The sequence below is a fragment of the Catharus ustulatus genome, chromosome 1, assembly GCF_009819885.2.
Source record: "Catharus ustulatus isolate bCatUst1 chromosome 1, bCatUst1.pri.v2, whole genome shotgun sequence".
NCBI classification, from domain to species: domain Eukaryota; kingdom Metazoa; phylum Chordata; class Aves; order Passeriformes; family Turdidae; genus Catharus; species Catharus ustulatus.
Window position 1 is genome coordinate 39,513,950 of NC_046221.1, and position 13,117 is coordinate 39,527,066.

At 44.2% G+C, this 13,117-nt stretch overlaps 1 protein-coding gene across 3 annotated transcripts in view; it reads left to right on the forward strand.

The window, feature by feature from the left end:
* The first annotated feature begins 6,149 nt into the window (after nucleotides 1-6,149).
* The window catches only part of LOC117001958 (ubiquitin-conjugating enzyme E2 E2), a 204,003-nt gene continuing 197,035 nt past the window's right edge, over nucleotides 6,150-13,117 (forward strand). Inside the window, exons 1-2 of one of the 3 annotated variants that reach the window (XM_033070722.1) lie at nucleotides 6,150-6,427; nucleotides 10,970-11,158. In XM_033070722.1, coding sequence (XP_032926613.1) covers nucleotides 10,983-11,158 — 176 coding nt within the window. In that variant the 5' untranslated portion in view covers nucleotides 6,150-6,427; nucleotides 10,970-10,982. Of the gene's footprint in view, nucleotides 6,428-7,576; nucleotides 7,597-10,969; nucleotides 11,159-13,117 lie in introns of those variants that run through there. The other 2 variants (XM_033070730.1, XM_033070714.1) reach the window with 2 other exon arrangements.

Sequence of the window (13,117 nt, forward strand, 5' to 3'; positions counted from 1 at the left end):
AAGGTGAAGATGTCCAGGAGTCCACTTTTGTGCACCTCAGGGCTCTGAAGTGTGGTAAGGATACAGGAAAAAAGTCTGCCTACTTAGGAAGTAGATATGTGTTCCTGTGTTGTGCTTTCCAGCTTCCTAAAATAAATGTCTGCCTCACATGTGTCCTTCCCACTGCCTCTCCATGACTTTGTAGCCTTGGGAACAGTTCTAGCATGACTAAGAGAGTGTCCCCCTACCCTAAAGTTGCTGCACCCACTGCTTGCTTCATTTTGTGCAGCTGAGGAAGATGAGCACTTGCTGTTTTAATTCCTGCTCCCTGAAGTTCTATAGACGTAGCTTAGGGAAGAGCAGAGAGGTTTGCCAGGTTCTGCCTAGACCTATAGGCAAGTGATTCCATTTATTCCCTGCAATAGTTACCACCAAGGATGGAACAAAAGATGTTTGATTTTTTTTCTTCCTTTGTTTGTCCTTGGACTTAGCCACTGGCAGCTGCTCTACTGGCACCAGTTGTGCATAAGACTCCATAAAGCAGAAGGAATAATTTAGGTTTATCAAACTGCAGACATTCCCCTTCATCCCTTCCAATTACAGCCCAAATCATCCTCTTTGGCCTGGATTTTCAGGAAACAAGTGCAAAATATGACCAGTCTGACTTATTACTACAGGGGAGTTCCACTTCATTGTGGGAATCCCCAGAAGAGAACACGCGGGTATTTTCCACCTTGTAGGAGGCAGACAGCCTGCTTCAGACTGATAGTGGTCCACCGGGTTCCTGAAAGAGAGTTGGTCACTCCTACTGAAGGGACTGAACAAGCCTGCTTATGGGGTTTGGTTTGCTGTGGTGGATGCAGAGCCTCCTCCCTAGGCATACATTAATAATGCATTAAACATAGAGAACATTAGCCCACATTCTTCTGGAACCTTAACTTCATTAAAAGGGAACACGAGTGCCCACGGGTTCTTTTTCTGTGTAAAGATGTAACTTTCCCAACAGAACCACAAGAGATACTCAGAATTTTACCCATCTGTAATCAGAAAACCAAGCTCTGATGCTGTGAATTACGATGTTATGAAACCAATAGAAAATAATAGGAATGCGGAGGTGCTGAACAGAGTGTGGAAATAACACCTAAAACACCCCAATTTTCTTTTCTAACCTATCTTCACTTTTCAACATTCTCTCCCACATATGGTGATGAATTAAGACAGGCAAGGCAGGGAATTCTTCCAGTTACAGGTCACTGCCTTACAATAGCTCTGGAAATAAAGATTTTTCCCTTCAGTACATGTAATATGAGATCTTTAAAGCAGCGGCTTAGTCCAGGATTCAGTTGTCAACAATTTCTGTGTAGAAACTATTGGAGAATTAGCCTGTGCAATTGTCTTGCAGTTAGGCTCTAAACCAGCGCATAGAAACAAACCTCTGTTCCAGACACTATGCAGTTAATTTATTCCCTATCTTAAGCAAAAATACAGGCTTTCATTAAGGACACGGAAGCAAGTTATTACCACTCTCCTACCCACTCCTAATACGTTTTATCTTTATTCTTTACAATCCTAGATAGCAAAGCAGCTGAGAGCCACCAGGATTTCTGATGCCACATGGTTATTGTCCCAGTTGTTTGTTCTGGTTCCAGCTGAATGATAGTGGGAGCTGTTCTGCTTCTGAGCAAAGGGGAGGAGGGGCTGCAAATTCTTAGTTTTTTAGGCTAGAATGAAAGAGAACTTAAAAGCTTGCCACACAACTTACAACTCCTTTTGTATTTAATGGCCTGAAAATATTAGAGTGAATAAATGCTAATGATTTGGGGGTTTGCAGTATTGTAGAGCAAATAAAGAAGTCAGGCTAGCAGTAACTTGCCTCTGTGTTCACACAATCATTTTACTTCAGAATGCCATGAAAATACTTTAAACAGATTTCTGTCAAGGCATTGTTTGAATAATAGGCTTACCTAGTGCTCAGGATTCAATCAAAGTTTTCCTTGATATAGGATGTCATTTTCTAAGTGATGAGGACATACACAATTAACTGAAAACTCTAATTAAATTTCTGCAGCTGATATCTTCCTTGCTGATAGGAGAGAAACAAAAAGAATCCTGATCTCTGAATCACTCAGATACTGCACGTTCAAACATAGCTGGCACTTCAGAGATCAGAGTACCTGTGAATTTCAGTTTACATTTGCCAACATACAGAGTGGGATTCATCCAAGTGGCAACAAAAGCAAAGCCAGATTACAGAATAAAAAAAAATAAAATTGGATGCAGTGTGAGAATAAACTATCTACAAATAGGAGAAAGAGAACTACAGAAGGGGGAAAAATAGAGAACAGGTGAGATCCTCTAGATGGTCCTTATAGCTTTGTGCCATCATAGCAGCCAGCATAAGGAAAACCAGTTATGGCAGAAGAATCCTGGAACAGTATGAAGCTACTGTGGAAACTCCTCATTCTTTGCCCCTACCACAGCTCAGGATGGAAGACCAGACTTGGAAAGAGAGGGCCTGCTGCTGAGAGCTGCCTGCTGTCCACTATCCAAACAGCCCCATGGGGCCCAGCTCCCAGCAGGGGAGAGATGGGGGGAACAACACAGGCTCTGACAGCCCCTGTGAAGCTGGAAAGTGGAATCAGGTAAAGAATTAATAAAGGCACCTTTGTCCCCATTCCTCCAAACTTCTGCTGATATTAGTTCAGATGGATGAAACAAAATGGCTCATTAGGAGTTGGCTGGAAAAGATTGAAATAACAATCAGGTACATCATGGACAAATGAATATTACCACCTCACTTTTTAATATAAAATATTAGAGTTTTGAAAGAGATACACTATCATGGTTATGTCTTCACCTATACCATGGTTGAAATGATTGCTCATCTTTTCTCTACCACAGAAAACCAAATCCTTTTTACCACTTTTAACTTGACAGTGGTGTTCATTGAATGACTTTAACAGTGATATAAAAATTATATGTCCTTTTAAATGGGAATGAACAGTAGTGCATAAATAGAAATGCAGGAAAAACATCAAAGTTGCATTTTTCCTATTTCTTATTTTGACATAGAACAATATTTCCCTGGTTTTTAACTAAAAAGAAATGGATAAAACTCACCATAATTAAGTACAGCTCTCAGTACAGCTAAAAAAGAAAGTAAAATAAGAAAAATCTAAATGGATCTATTACTTCTTTAAATTAAACACTTCTAGATGGAAACTTTACTCAGGTTTCTCCAACTTCATAGATTTTGACTGACATATCTGTCCTTATAACAGACACTCTAAATCAAGAGTCCTTAACAGAAGTGTCCTTAACTATAACAGTTTTAAAGCGTGACTGCCTGTGCCAGGTGAGATGAACTCTGCCATGTCTCCACAAGGAAGCTCCAAGCCTCTGTGAGAGTAAAGAACTGAGGTTGCTTGCTTTGGATGTGTCTGCTGGTGCAAATAATGCCAGCTTTTAGAAACTACACAAAACTAGGCACAGAGGGGAGAAAAAAAGTGTAACTTGTGTGCCTTAGCACTCCAGCATGGGTGAAATCCAACACTGAAGTATTGTCATTCATTTCAAAAGGGCCAGGATTCAACCTATATAATCCAAATTTAGAAAAGTCTTCCAAAGGATTTTGAACAATATTATGCAACCTTTAACATCTGAGGGCCAAACACGTTATTTTGAAAGGTCAAAAGGATAAAAATGGGAGCAGCTGACTACCCTGCCCTACTGTCTTTACACTGCATAGGTAGGGCTCATTCAAAACCTCTGCTTTTGTAACAGGGCACACCTCAGTGTGTATGTTCTGTACATAGGGCAGTACAAACCTACCTAGTTTAATTGTCCTTAATTTAAGTCCTACCATTTAGGGTTCTGGGCCAGAGGTTACACACCAGAAGAAAAAATCAGGGCCTGATTAGTGATGACTCAAACCTCTCACTCGGTGCTGAAACACTTCAGCGCTCTCTTGATTATTTTGGCACTGGGAATTTATGACCCAGATTCTAGGACACTACATGGCCCCATCCTGCCCCTGTCTCAATTAAGCTATTCACTCAGCAACTCTCTCTGTGCTTCCTGCAAATCCTAGCAGAAAAGATCTGTAATGAAGTACCATGAACTGCTACCAAAGAGACATCCTGAGCTGGGCCAAGGAGTTAACATATACAAATGTATGCCTCCTTTAAGGTACCTTTAAGCCCTGAGAGCAACATTACAGAAATACGGTTAGAAGAATTATTTAGAATTGAATTGTACCACTTCCTGGATGGTTTTCAGGAGGTCTGTTTTCAAATGAATAAAAGAAGAAGACATGGTTTAAGTGACGTTAGAAAAGGGAACCATGATGTCAAGAGTGTGCAGTGCACCTTTCGGCACAATGAGAAGCATTACCTGCAGGAGGTTTGCATTTTTTGAAGGGCTTTCACACATCATATTCTATTAATTACTTCATTATTAGTTCTTCTGAGAAGTCAATTATGCCAGCAGATAGAAACCCACCTAGCTGACATTAGGAACTTTTCTCCATCATAAGCAGGAGAAACATCTTGTAAACGCACACAGAACAGAAAGAATTGGCTGACTGTGGTATTTTTAAATTTAGGTGAAAATATCACTGGGATTATTTAGCAAAGAAATAGGAAGAGGAAATAAACCAAGCAATTTAGAAACAATTTCTCAACAAAGAAAATGATTAAGTTTACATACAGGGAAACTGCAAAAAGCACTTATGTTATCTGGATATAATACGAGAGCAGGTATCAATAATGTTTCTAATCCTTATATATCTCAGTAAATGCTTCAAGTTCTCGACTTCTGTATGTTTGGTGGCTGAGACTCCACCTACGCCTCAACCATAAGTCAGAAAAAATACAATACTTCACAGCTCAAGTAGGGAGAAACTTTTCCTCCTACACGTGGAATGGTGAGAACACATTTTATTTTTTTAATTCCCTTTAGTTGTTAAAAGAGTGAAAACATTTTGACTTGGCATTACCCCTTTACCCTTGGCTGGTATATTTCCCTGCGAGAGGAAGAAAGGTTTGAGGTGATAGTTTACATAACATAGCTAAGCATATTATGTAAAGATTAAAGCAGAAGGGTCGGCACAGGGACAGAAGTGTCTCACTCGCCCAGCGCAGCTGGGGTTACCTGACACCCAGTTCTGCCGGAGGTTTGTTTCGTTCCAGGTTAACATTCCCACTAAACAACTAACACTTAAGCGCGGCTTTGCCCTGGCCTCTCCCATTCCTGACTGCGATGCTTTCCACAGAGGCAATGCCTGCCTGCGTGGGAGGTGAGCTTCATTTACCTGGCCGCAGTCAGGCGACAGCGCCTATCTCCAGCCGGGATGCCGCACGTCACCCGGGGCCGGTTTGTGCCGCCCGGCCGTGCTGATGCCACGCAGTGGCCCAAACTACCTCGGCAACACAAAGTGTGGCCACCGAGTGCCACGGGCCCGGGCCGTCCCCGCGGGCCGGCGGGGGCACCGCGTGCCCTCGCACCGCCCCTCCGCAGGTACCGCGTCCCTCCCGGCCCGGGGCAGCGCCCGCGGCCCCTCCGGCGGCTCCGCGCAGACAAAGGCGCTGCGGAGGTGCGGCCGGGCCGGCAGGACCGGGGAGGGGGCGACTGGCGAGAGGAACAAAGGAGCCGAAAAAGACGAAAAGAGCCAAGAAAGTTGATACCGGCCTCCGCCGCCCCCTGCCCTGTCCCGGCCCGCCCCTCCCACCTCCCGGACTTTGCCGTGAGGGCCCGCGCCGGCGGCAGGGAGAACGGCCGGGTACCCTCACCTCCATCCCCCCGAACCCCCGGCCGAAGGTCCCGCTCGCACCATCCCCTCCCGCCTCCTCCTCCTTCCTCCTCTGCCCCGCTGACCCCGCCCAGCCCCTGGTGCTTCCCTTTAACGCGCGCTCCCGCCGCCGCCTCTTGCCCCTCCCCCCTGCCCGGCGGCGCGCGGCCTCCGCCAGCCCCCGCGGGCACGCGCCCGCCCGCGCTCCCCCTCCCGTCACTTCCCCCCCCCCGCTCTCTTGCCGAAATCGCGCGCGCGCCCCCGCCCTCCCGCTCCTCCCCCGGCGCCCGCGAGCGCCCGGGATAATTGGCTGGCGGGCGCGCGCGCGCGCGGCGCCGGGCGGACGGGTGGGGGCGTGCGCGCGCGGAGGCGGCGGCGGGGGTGCGCGCGCGGCAGCGGCTTCACTTCTCTCCGGGCAGCGGGGGCAGGAGCGGCGGCGGGAGAAGCGGCAGCAGCAGCGGCCGTCGCTGCTGCTCGGGAGAGACGGGAAAGGGGAGAGGAAGCGGAGAGCGAGGAGCGCGGGGGAGCGGGCTCATGACTCAGTGAGCGGCTGCAGCCCCTTTCCAGCCCCGCGCCCGGCCGGAGTCGGGGCGACCGCGACGGATTGTCCCGCAGCCTGTGCCCGGCACCAGCGAGAGAGAGACCTGCGCTCGCCTGCAGGTAGCAGCAGCTTTCCCCCCGTCTCTGCTGGGGTGCACCTACCTCTGCCCCGTCTGCCTCCCCTCCCCCCGCCGGGCTCCTACCCCCCCGGCTCTCGCCATCCCTCCCCCACGGCAGCACCTTCTCCTCCACATTTATCTGCGACCCTCGGTCTCTACCTTTATCCTGCATCTTCCCTCCCCTCTCCGCATCCCCCCGGCGCTGCCTGGTACCCCCTTCCCCCCCTTGTCATCCTCAGCCGTGCCCTTTCGTAGCAACCGTCCCGGCCGCCCCCCCGCCGCCCCCGGCCACCTCGGCATCTTTGCGGGCGCTCCCCGCTCCCCCAGGCTCCATCCAGCCTCCATTGCTCCTCAGCACCCCCACACCCTTCCAGCAACTCTTCCGTGTCCATTTGTCCTGCTCGCCCTGCCGCGGGCGGGGGCAGCGACCACCCCCGCTCCCCACCAGCCCTCTGGCCCCGCTCCGCATGGTCTCCGCGGCACTCTCTGCGCCCCATGGTCGCTCGGGCAGAGGTACCCCCTGTCCCCCACCACGATCCAGCCTCCTGGGATGCGCTATCCGCACACCCCCCGCCGCAGCGCTAGGCACCTCGAGCTGGACTCCCTCGGGAAAGGCTTCCCCCCACCCCCGCGCCCCGCGGAGCCCCGCAGCCCAACCCTCTCCCTTCCCGCATGTGCCCCCGACGTCTTCCTCTCGCAGTCTCCTCCTCCTCTCCTCGGTTGTCTCCTACTTCTCACCGTGGCCCGGCCGCCGCCCGCCCGGCCGTGGGAGTGCGGGGGGTGCGTGGTTCGGGGGATGCTCGTGGTCCCCACCCGCTCCCGCACGGCGGGGGCTTCCCGACGGGAGAGTGGCGCGGGTGCCCACGCGCGGCCGTGGGAGCCCGGGGCTGCCGTCCTGTCCCGTCCCATCCTTCCGGGTGCCCCTCTCGTGGACCCTCCCCTGCCACAGACCGGGCTCTTTCTGCCGCCCGTCCCGCGATGTTGTGGTCTTTCTGCCCTTTATGGTTTCTAATGAAGATGAAGTAAGGCGGCTGCTGCCATTGCTGCTCGTGGTGGATCCTGCAGAAATACTTCATTTATCTTGGCTTATAGGAAATTACGAGCGCTTTAGAAAGACATCATCACTAGCTCTGCCGCCCTTGGGACCCATCTGCACATTGCCATGATCTGGTGGATTTTTTTTTTTTTTTTTTTTTTTTTTTTTTTGGTGATGTGTGATGTGTGATAATGACTGATGGTTTGGGGGTGTTTTTGTCGGTTTTGTTGTTGGCTTGTTTGTTTTTGTTGTTGATTTGTTTGTTTTTGTTATGTTGTTTTGGTTTTGTTTTTAGTTTGAAGAGGAAAGGGAAGGTGCCAGTGGATATATTTGACAAAAGCAAAATATTTGGGACACTCTTCACTTCGAATTGATAGTTGTAGTTACACTTGTAATCTGTCTCTGTGCTGATTCATCTCGCGTTAAGGGAGAGACTTTTAAGTCCCCCTTCGTTCCTTCCTCTGTCCCCTGCGCTCATTTTTCTCTGCACAACAGCCGGGAGGTTAGCAACCCTCGTGTGAATGTGCACCAGCCCGGCAGCCGGGAGCCTGGACATCGTGTCTCCCCTCTGTGTGACACTTGCAAACACACGGCTCCTCTGAGTCAAGGAGTATCTTGTATTTCTGTCTGTGTTAGTGGCAGTGAAATGTTCTCTTCACAGTGTCATCCTCTCCACTGATTCCCCCCTCCATTCTCTTACTTGTTTATATGTTTGTGTGTCTTTTAAGTTTGACCCAATTTGATGTGTCTAGTTTCAGGCCCCTTAAAACACGCTTCTACCGCAATATTGAGCATCCCTTGAAAAAAACTTCTTAAAAAGGCAGATATTATGAGGAGAGGGAATAGAAAGAATTGCCTGGATGTCAGAAGGGGAACAGGGACAGAAGGAGAAAGGAAAAAAAAAAACCCGCCCCTACCCCCCCCCCCACCCCCCAAACTAGCCAGACATCCAATGACAGATTTAAGCATTTTCCTCTTGTAAATGTTGGCATTACATGTTACAGTAATTATATGCTCTGGGCTACTGTTACAGTGTTTGTCTGCTAGATAGTAACCTGAACTTATGAAGTGAATACAGTTGTTTTTTGGATAATAGTAGTATTTATAGCCAAGATTATTCATAGCAGATGTCCTATGCATATAAGCATTATTAAATATGCTTTTAACTTTCTGGCCTGCAGTGTTAAAGCCTATGTACACTGTGAAGAGAGAAATTTTCTTTTTAAAATTTGATGTATTAAGCAAAGGTCAGAAGTAAAATCTAGGGCAAATAAAGGCCAACATAAGTGTTATAAAAAGAGATGAGGTTGTACTTTAACTTTATGTAGAAGGAAGGAATATGGGTACTTACTATTGAAATTGCATTATAGTTGCATATTTTGACTTGTCAGAATGTGATACTTTTGTCGTTTATTACCTGTAAGTGTTCTGCTGCTTTTACCTTGAAATCTGACAACAAGGATTTAAATATCTGAAAGTCAGCCCGTGTAAATTTACAAACTATGTTGAATATATTGTTGTAGCTATACTATAGGAGAAATTGTTCTCTAGGAATGGACAATTTTTGTATTTTAATTTTAAGGCAGCAACTCTCCATTATTTCAGTTACCTTAATGAGCAGGCTAGGTGTTGTGCATTATATATATATTTAGATATGAAAATATTATTTTCTATTATAAAATAAAAATACAGCTTAAGCTGATTAAGGGAAACTTTAGTCACCTATGTGTCACTTGGTATTGCCTGCTGTTTCTTTTAATGTCTAAACATTTTGAAGGAGTGCCATATTTCTAGAATTCTTTTTCAGTGTAGCTTCACAAAACAGATGAAAAAAACTTAATTCCTCCTGAAGTTAGTTGGATGTGTCAATAATGACTGAAGACATTATTTCTTTTACTCCATAGTGTGTATTATTTGACACAATTAGATCTTGGTAAGGGTTTTTCAGTATAGGAGTGAATTTATTTCTGTTCTGTATCAAGAACACTTACACTTCTTTAAAAAGCATCCTTTTCAACATAACCTCGTTGGCATTGATATTAATTTACTTTTCCTTTGCTGTCTCTTTCCATAAATATGTACAGGGAGATGAACTTTGTTTAATCCACAGAACAAGCATGGTTGAATCTGAGCCTGAAATCTCATTATTCTCCCTTGAGCAAGTCTTAAAACATATAATAGTCAAGGTGAATGGTTTTGTTCTTAATTGTGATGATGTCTAGACATAGGTAAGAGGAAAAGCAAGTCGAAGTTCACAGCAATTTGAAACTCTTCGTGTATGAAAGAGCAAATTCTTCACTCAGACAGATTTGATCAGAAAACTACGCAGATATATGGGGATTTCGTGGGTGTAAGCAAGTAACATTTGGGCCTGTGTGTTTTGTATTAAAAATCTCTAGAGAAGGATATGTATCATAGGTATATAAGGTACAGATTTGGAGTTAAAGGAAAGACCCATGTTTCAGTTTGGGTGTTTGGTTTGGTTTGTTTTTTTGTTTTTTTTTATCAGTCAGTGCCACCACATATGCTAATTCAGTAAGAGTTTTTCGTGGACATCTGCCCTTCATTAGAGCAGTTTGAGAGTTTGAGAAGTCATGACAGCTGTAACAGTGGGCTTGTAACTCCTCATCTTTCGGCATATTGTTATACTATTTAAAATGAAGGAAGAAATTAAAATAGCTAACTAGTATCAGAAGTGTGTGAATAAAGCATTAACTTGACTTCTGAATTTGAGAAGTCAAATGAGATTTGACTATGCTGAGATTTCTTGCTGCTCATGTTCTCTGGCAAGTTTGTTGCCTCGTGTTGCCTGAATGAAATGTCAGGAAAAAACTTTCTTATATCCTTCTACCAACGTGCTCACTGTTTTAGTAAATACAAACAGTCCTGTGTTAGAGCTTTTTAGTTCTGTGTTTCCATCAAGCATGCCAAGATGTGGATTTTGTAATGTGGAAACCCGCACTGTAGACTTGGAATGAGCCCACAGATTTGTTTCATATGGGATAACAGAGAGTCCTAAGATAGTAATAACTCTCAGTTTTTAACTAACTGTGGTAGATTTGAACTGGTGGTATAGTTGATGGGACAGCTAACTCATGGTACTGCTGAGTGTTTAAAAACACAATTCACAGTGAATGGTTTTATGATTGCAGGATTATGTTTCCCACTTAACTTGAATAACTTCTGGTTTCATATATATATGTATGTATGAGGAGTTTGGCAGGGGGATTGGTTTGTGTGTTTATTTTATATTTTTTGTTTGTGGGTTGTTTGGGGTGTTTTGAGGGGTGGCAGTGGTATGGATTGAAAACTGCCAGCTCTTGAATTATTGTTAAGATGCTTGTAGCAAACTCTTCAGTTACAAGGGTTACTGAACTACTGTGGCACAAGCATTATTTTTTTGAGACAAAGACATATATCCCCTGTGTTCTTTCCTTAAGAATGTAAGAAATACAATTAGGAGGTTTCTTCTCAAAAAGCTAACTTTTGTTGTTTGTCTTTGTTCAGTGCAGCATCTGCCATGTCTACAGAGGGGCAGAGAGTGGATGATAGTCCAAGCACTAGTGGAGGCAGCTCTGATGGAGATCAGCGTGAAGGTGCTCAGCAGGAACAAGAAAGGGAGCAAGTTCAACCCAAGAAAAAAGAGGGGAAAATATCAAGCAAAACAGCTGCTAAATTGTCAACTAGTGCTAAAAGGTACAGTGTTCTCCCTGGTTGTTTATTTTCCTTTCTCTTCTTTCAGTTGACCATCAGATCCATGTATTGACTCAGTATATTAATTTTCTGATTGTTTTATTATAACTGTATCAGTGTAATAGCCTTTTGAGACTGGTCACAATAATGAGACCTGTATAGTTTTTCCTTTCTTTGTCAGTTTGCCTCTTTCACATGGTTTTAATAGTTGCATGATAAAAGCTGACATTCTTTTATTGCTAATAAAACTCAGACAGTTTTGTAGCCTTATAAAATATATCTCTGTATATGTATGTATGACTGATGTTGAAACTTGTCAGTGTAACTTACAGTTAATTAGCCATAAACATCTCAGGCAGTTCAGTAACTCAGCATGTTAGGACTACTGTAATACCTATTGCCATGAAGTACTGCTTTTTCTTTTCCCAGATGGTCAGGTCAAAAATACTTGAGTGAACAACAAATCTATATTGGTTTCATTACTTTAAACTGTGATCTGTTTTAATACCCATTTATTTTCCCTCCCTTTTCTGATTGAGATAAAAGGTTTGTCTGTAGAATAGCAATTTAAATTATTCTATGCTATCACGTCCATCTACAGATAACGATTGTCTTGCTCAGACCAGACAGAAGGAATTTACAGTTTAGTGTTGCTTCCCTAGTACACATAGGGTTGTTAGTCTGGGCAAGTGGGATTATAGTGATTGAAGTTAAAAAGCACTCATAAAATAATCTGACAAGAGACCAATTCTGCAGACTGTCCTTATGCAGAATTCCCAGATCTTGTTTCTTTGTTAGTCCAAGGCTGTGTAAACTGCAAGAGAAAACACTGGAGTTGTACCACTGTGGTGCTGTAGTAAAGGAGAAGCATCAAGCCCCTGCTGCCGTAATTTATAACATATGCATGTAGTCAGAGTCTGTAAATAATAGTATATAAATGTATGCGTACATCTCGTCAGGATTCAAGTCTGTTTTGCCTTAATCTGTCCCTTTCCAGTAAAATCCTTTTCTGAAGTAAAGTATCTTTTGTCTTTCCAGTGAGGTACTGTCATGCTTTTCTTCTGCTATAGACACCTTTCTCACCGCTAGTTTTTCTTAATTTTTAATTCCCTGGACAAATGCTTTCTGGACACCCATTCCTACTAAGACACTATTAGGAGATTACCTGGTCATATATCACTTACAGAATGGCCAGCAAAACTTGCCTATGTTTCCTTTTATGACAAGAAGGGAAAAAAACCCCACCCAGCTTTCACTGCAAACTGTGATGTTGTTCATGTAGTTAATCCTCACAACTGTTATGGTTTCTGGTCTTCTCTTTCGTCTGCTTCCTGCTATTATTATTTTTTAAATATTAGGAATATTGGATTAGTCATGACTTTTAAGGTCATAAAAACAGTTTCAAGCATCTTTAGAAAGCAGTCTGTGTATTCTGAACTTTGTACAATGCCTAGTGTAATAATGCTACAATTCTGACAAGGGCCTGTGGACACTATCCTATTAAAAAATTAATAATGATATGTCAGAAATTGGTCTATTAATCTTAGCTTTGTATCTTCAAAGCTTAGAGCTTTTATCAACAAGCATTTTACAGCGATAAAATTACTTAAACCTTTTAAAGTTTAATCATATCTGCTTATGGTTCTGCTGAAACTAATTATGCCATCAGTTGCTGACATCAGTACATTTGCCAGTTAGACTCTAAAGTTAGTTTCACATGTATAGTAATATTGATTACACATTTTAGAAATATACATTTGATTATACATTTTAAAAGCTAAGATGACTTACAACAGTTCTGTAGATATATGTACAGTATTTTTGAAGAGAAATATATTTTAGGAGTGCTGTTTGCTGCAGCACTTTCTGGAAGGCTTAGAGAAATATAGAAATTTGTAGTAATGGGGGTTTCTATTAGTGTCATTGTAATTTTTTTCCTTTTTTTGTTCTTTAATATTCAGT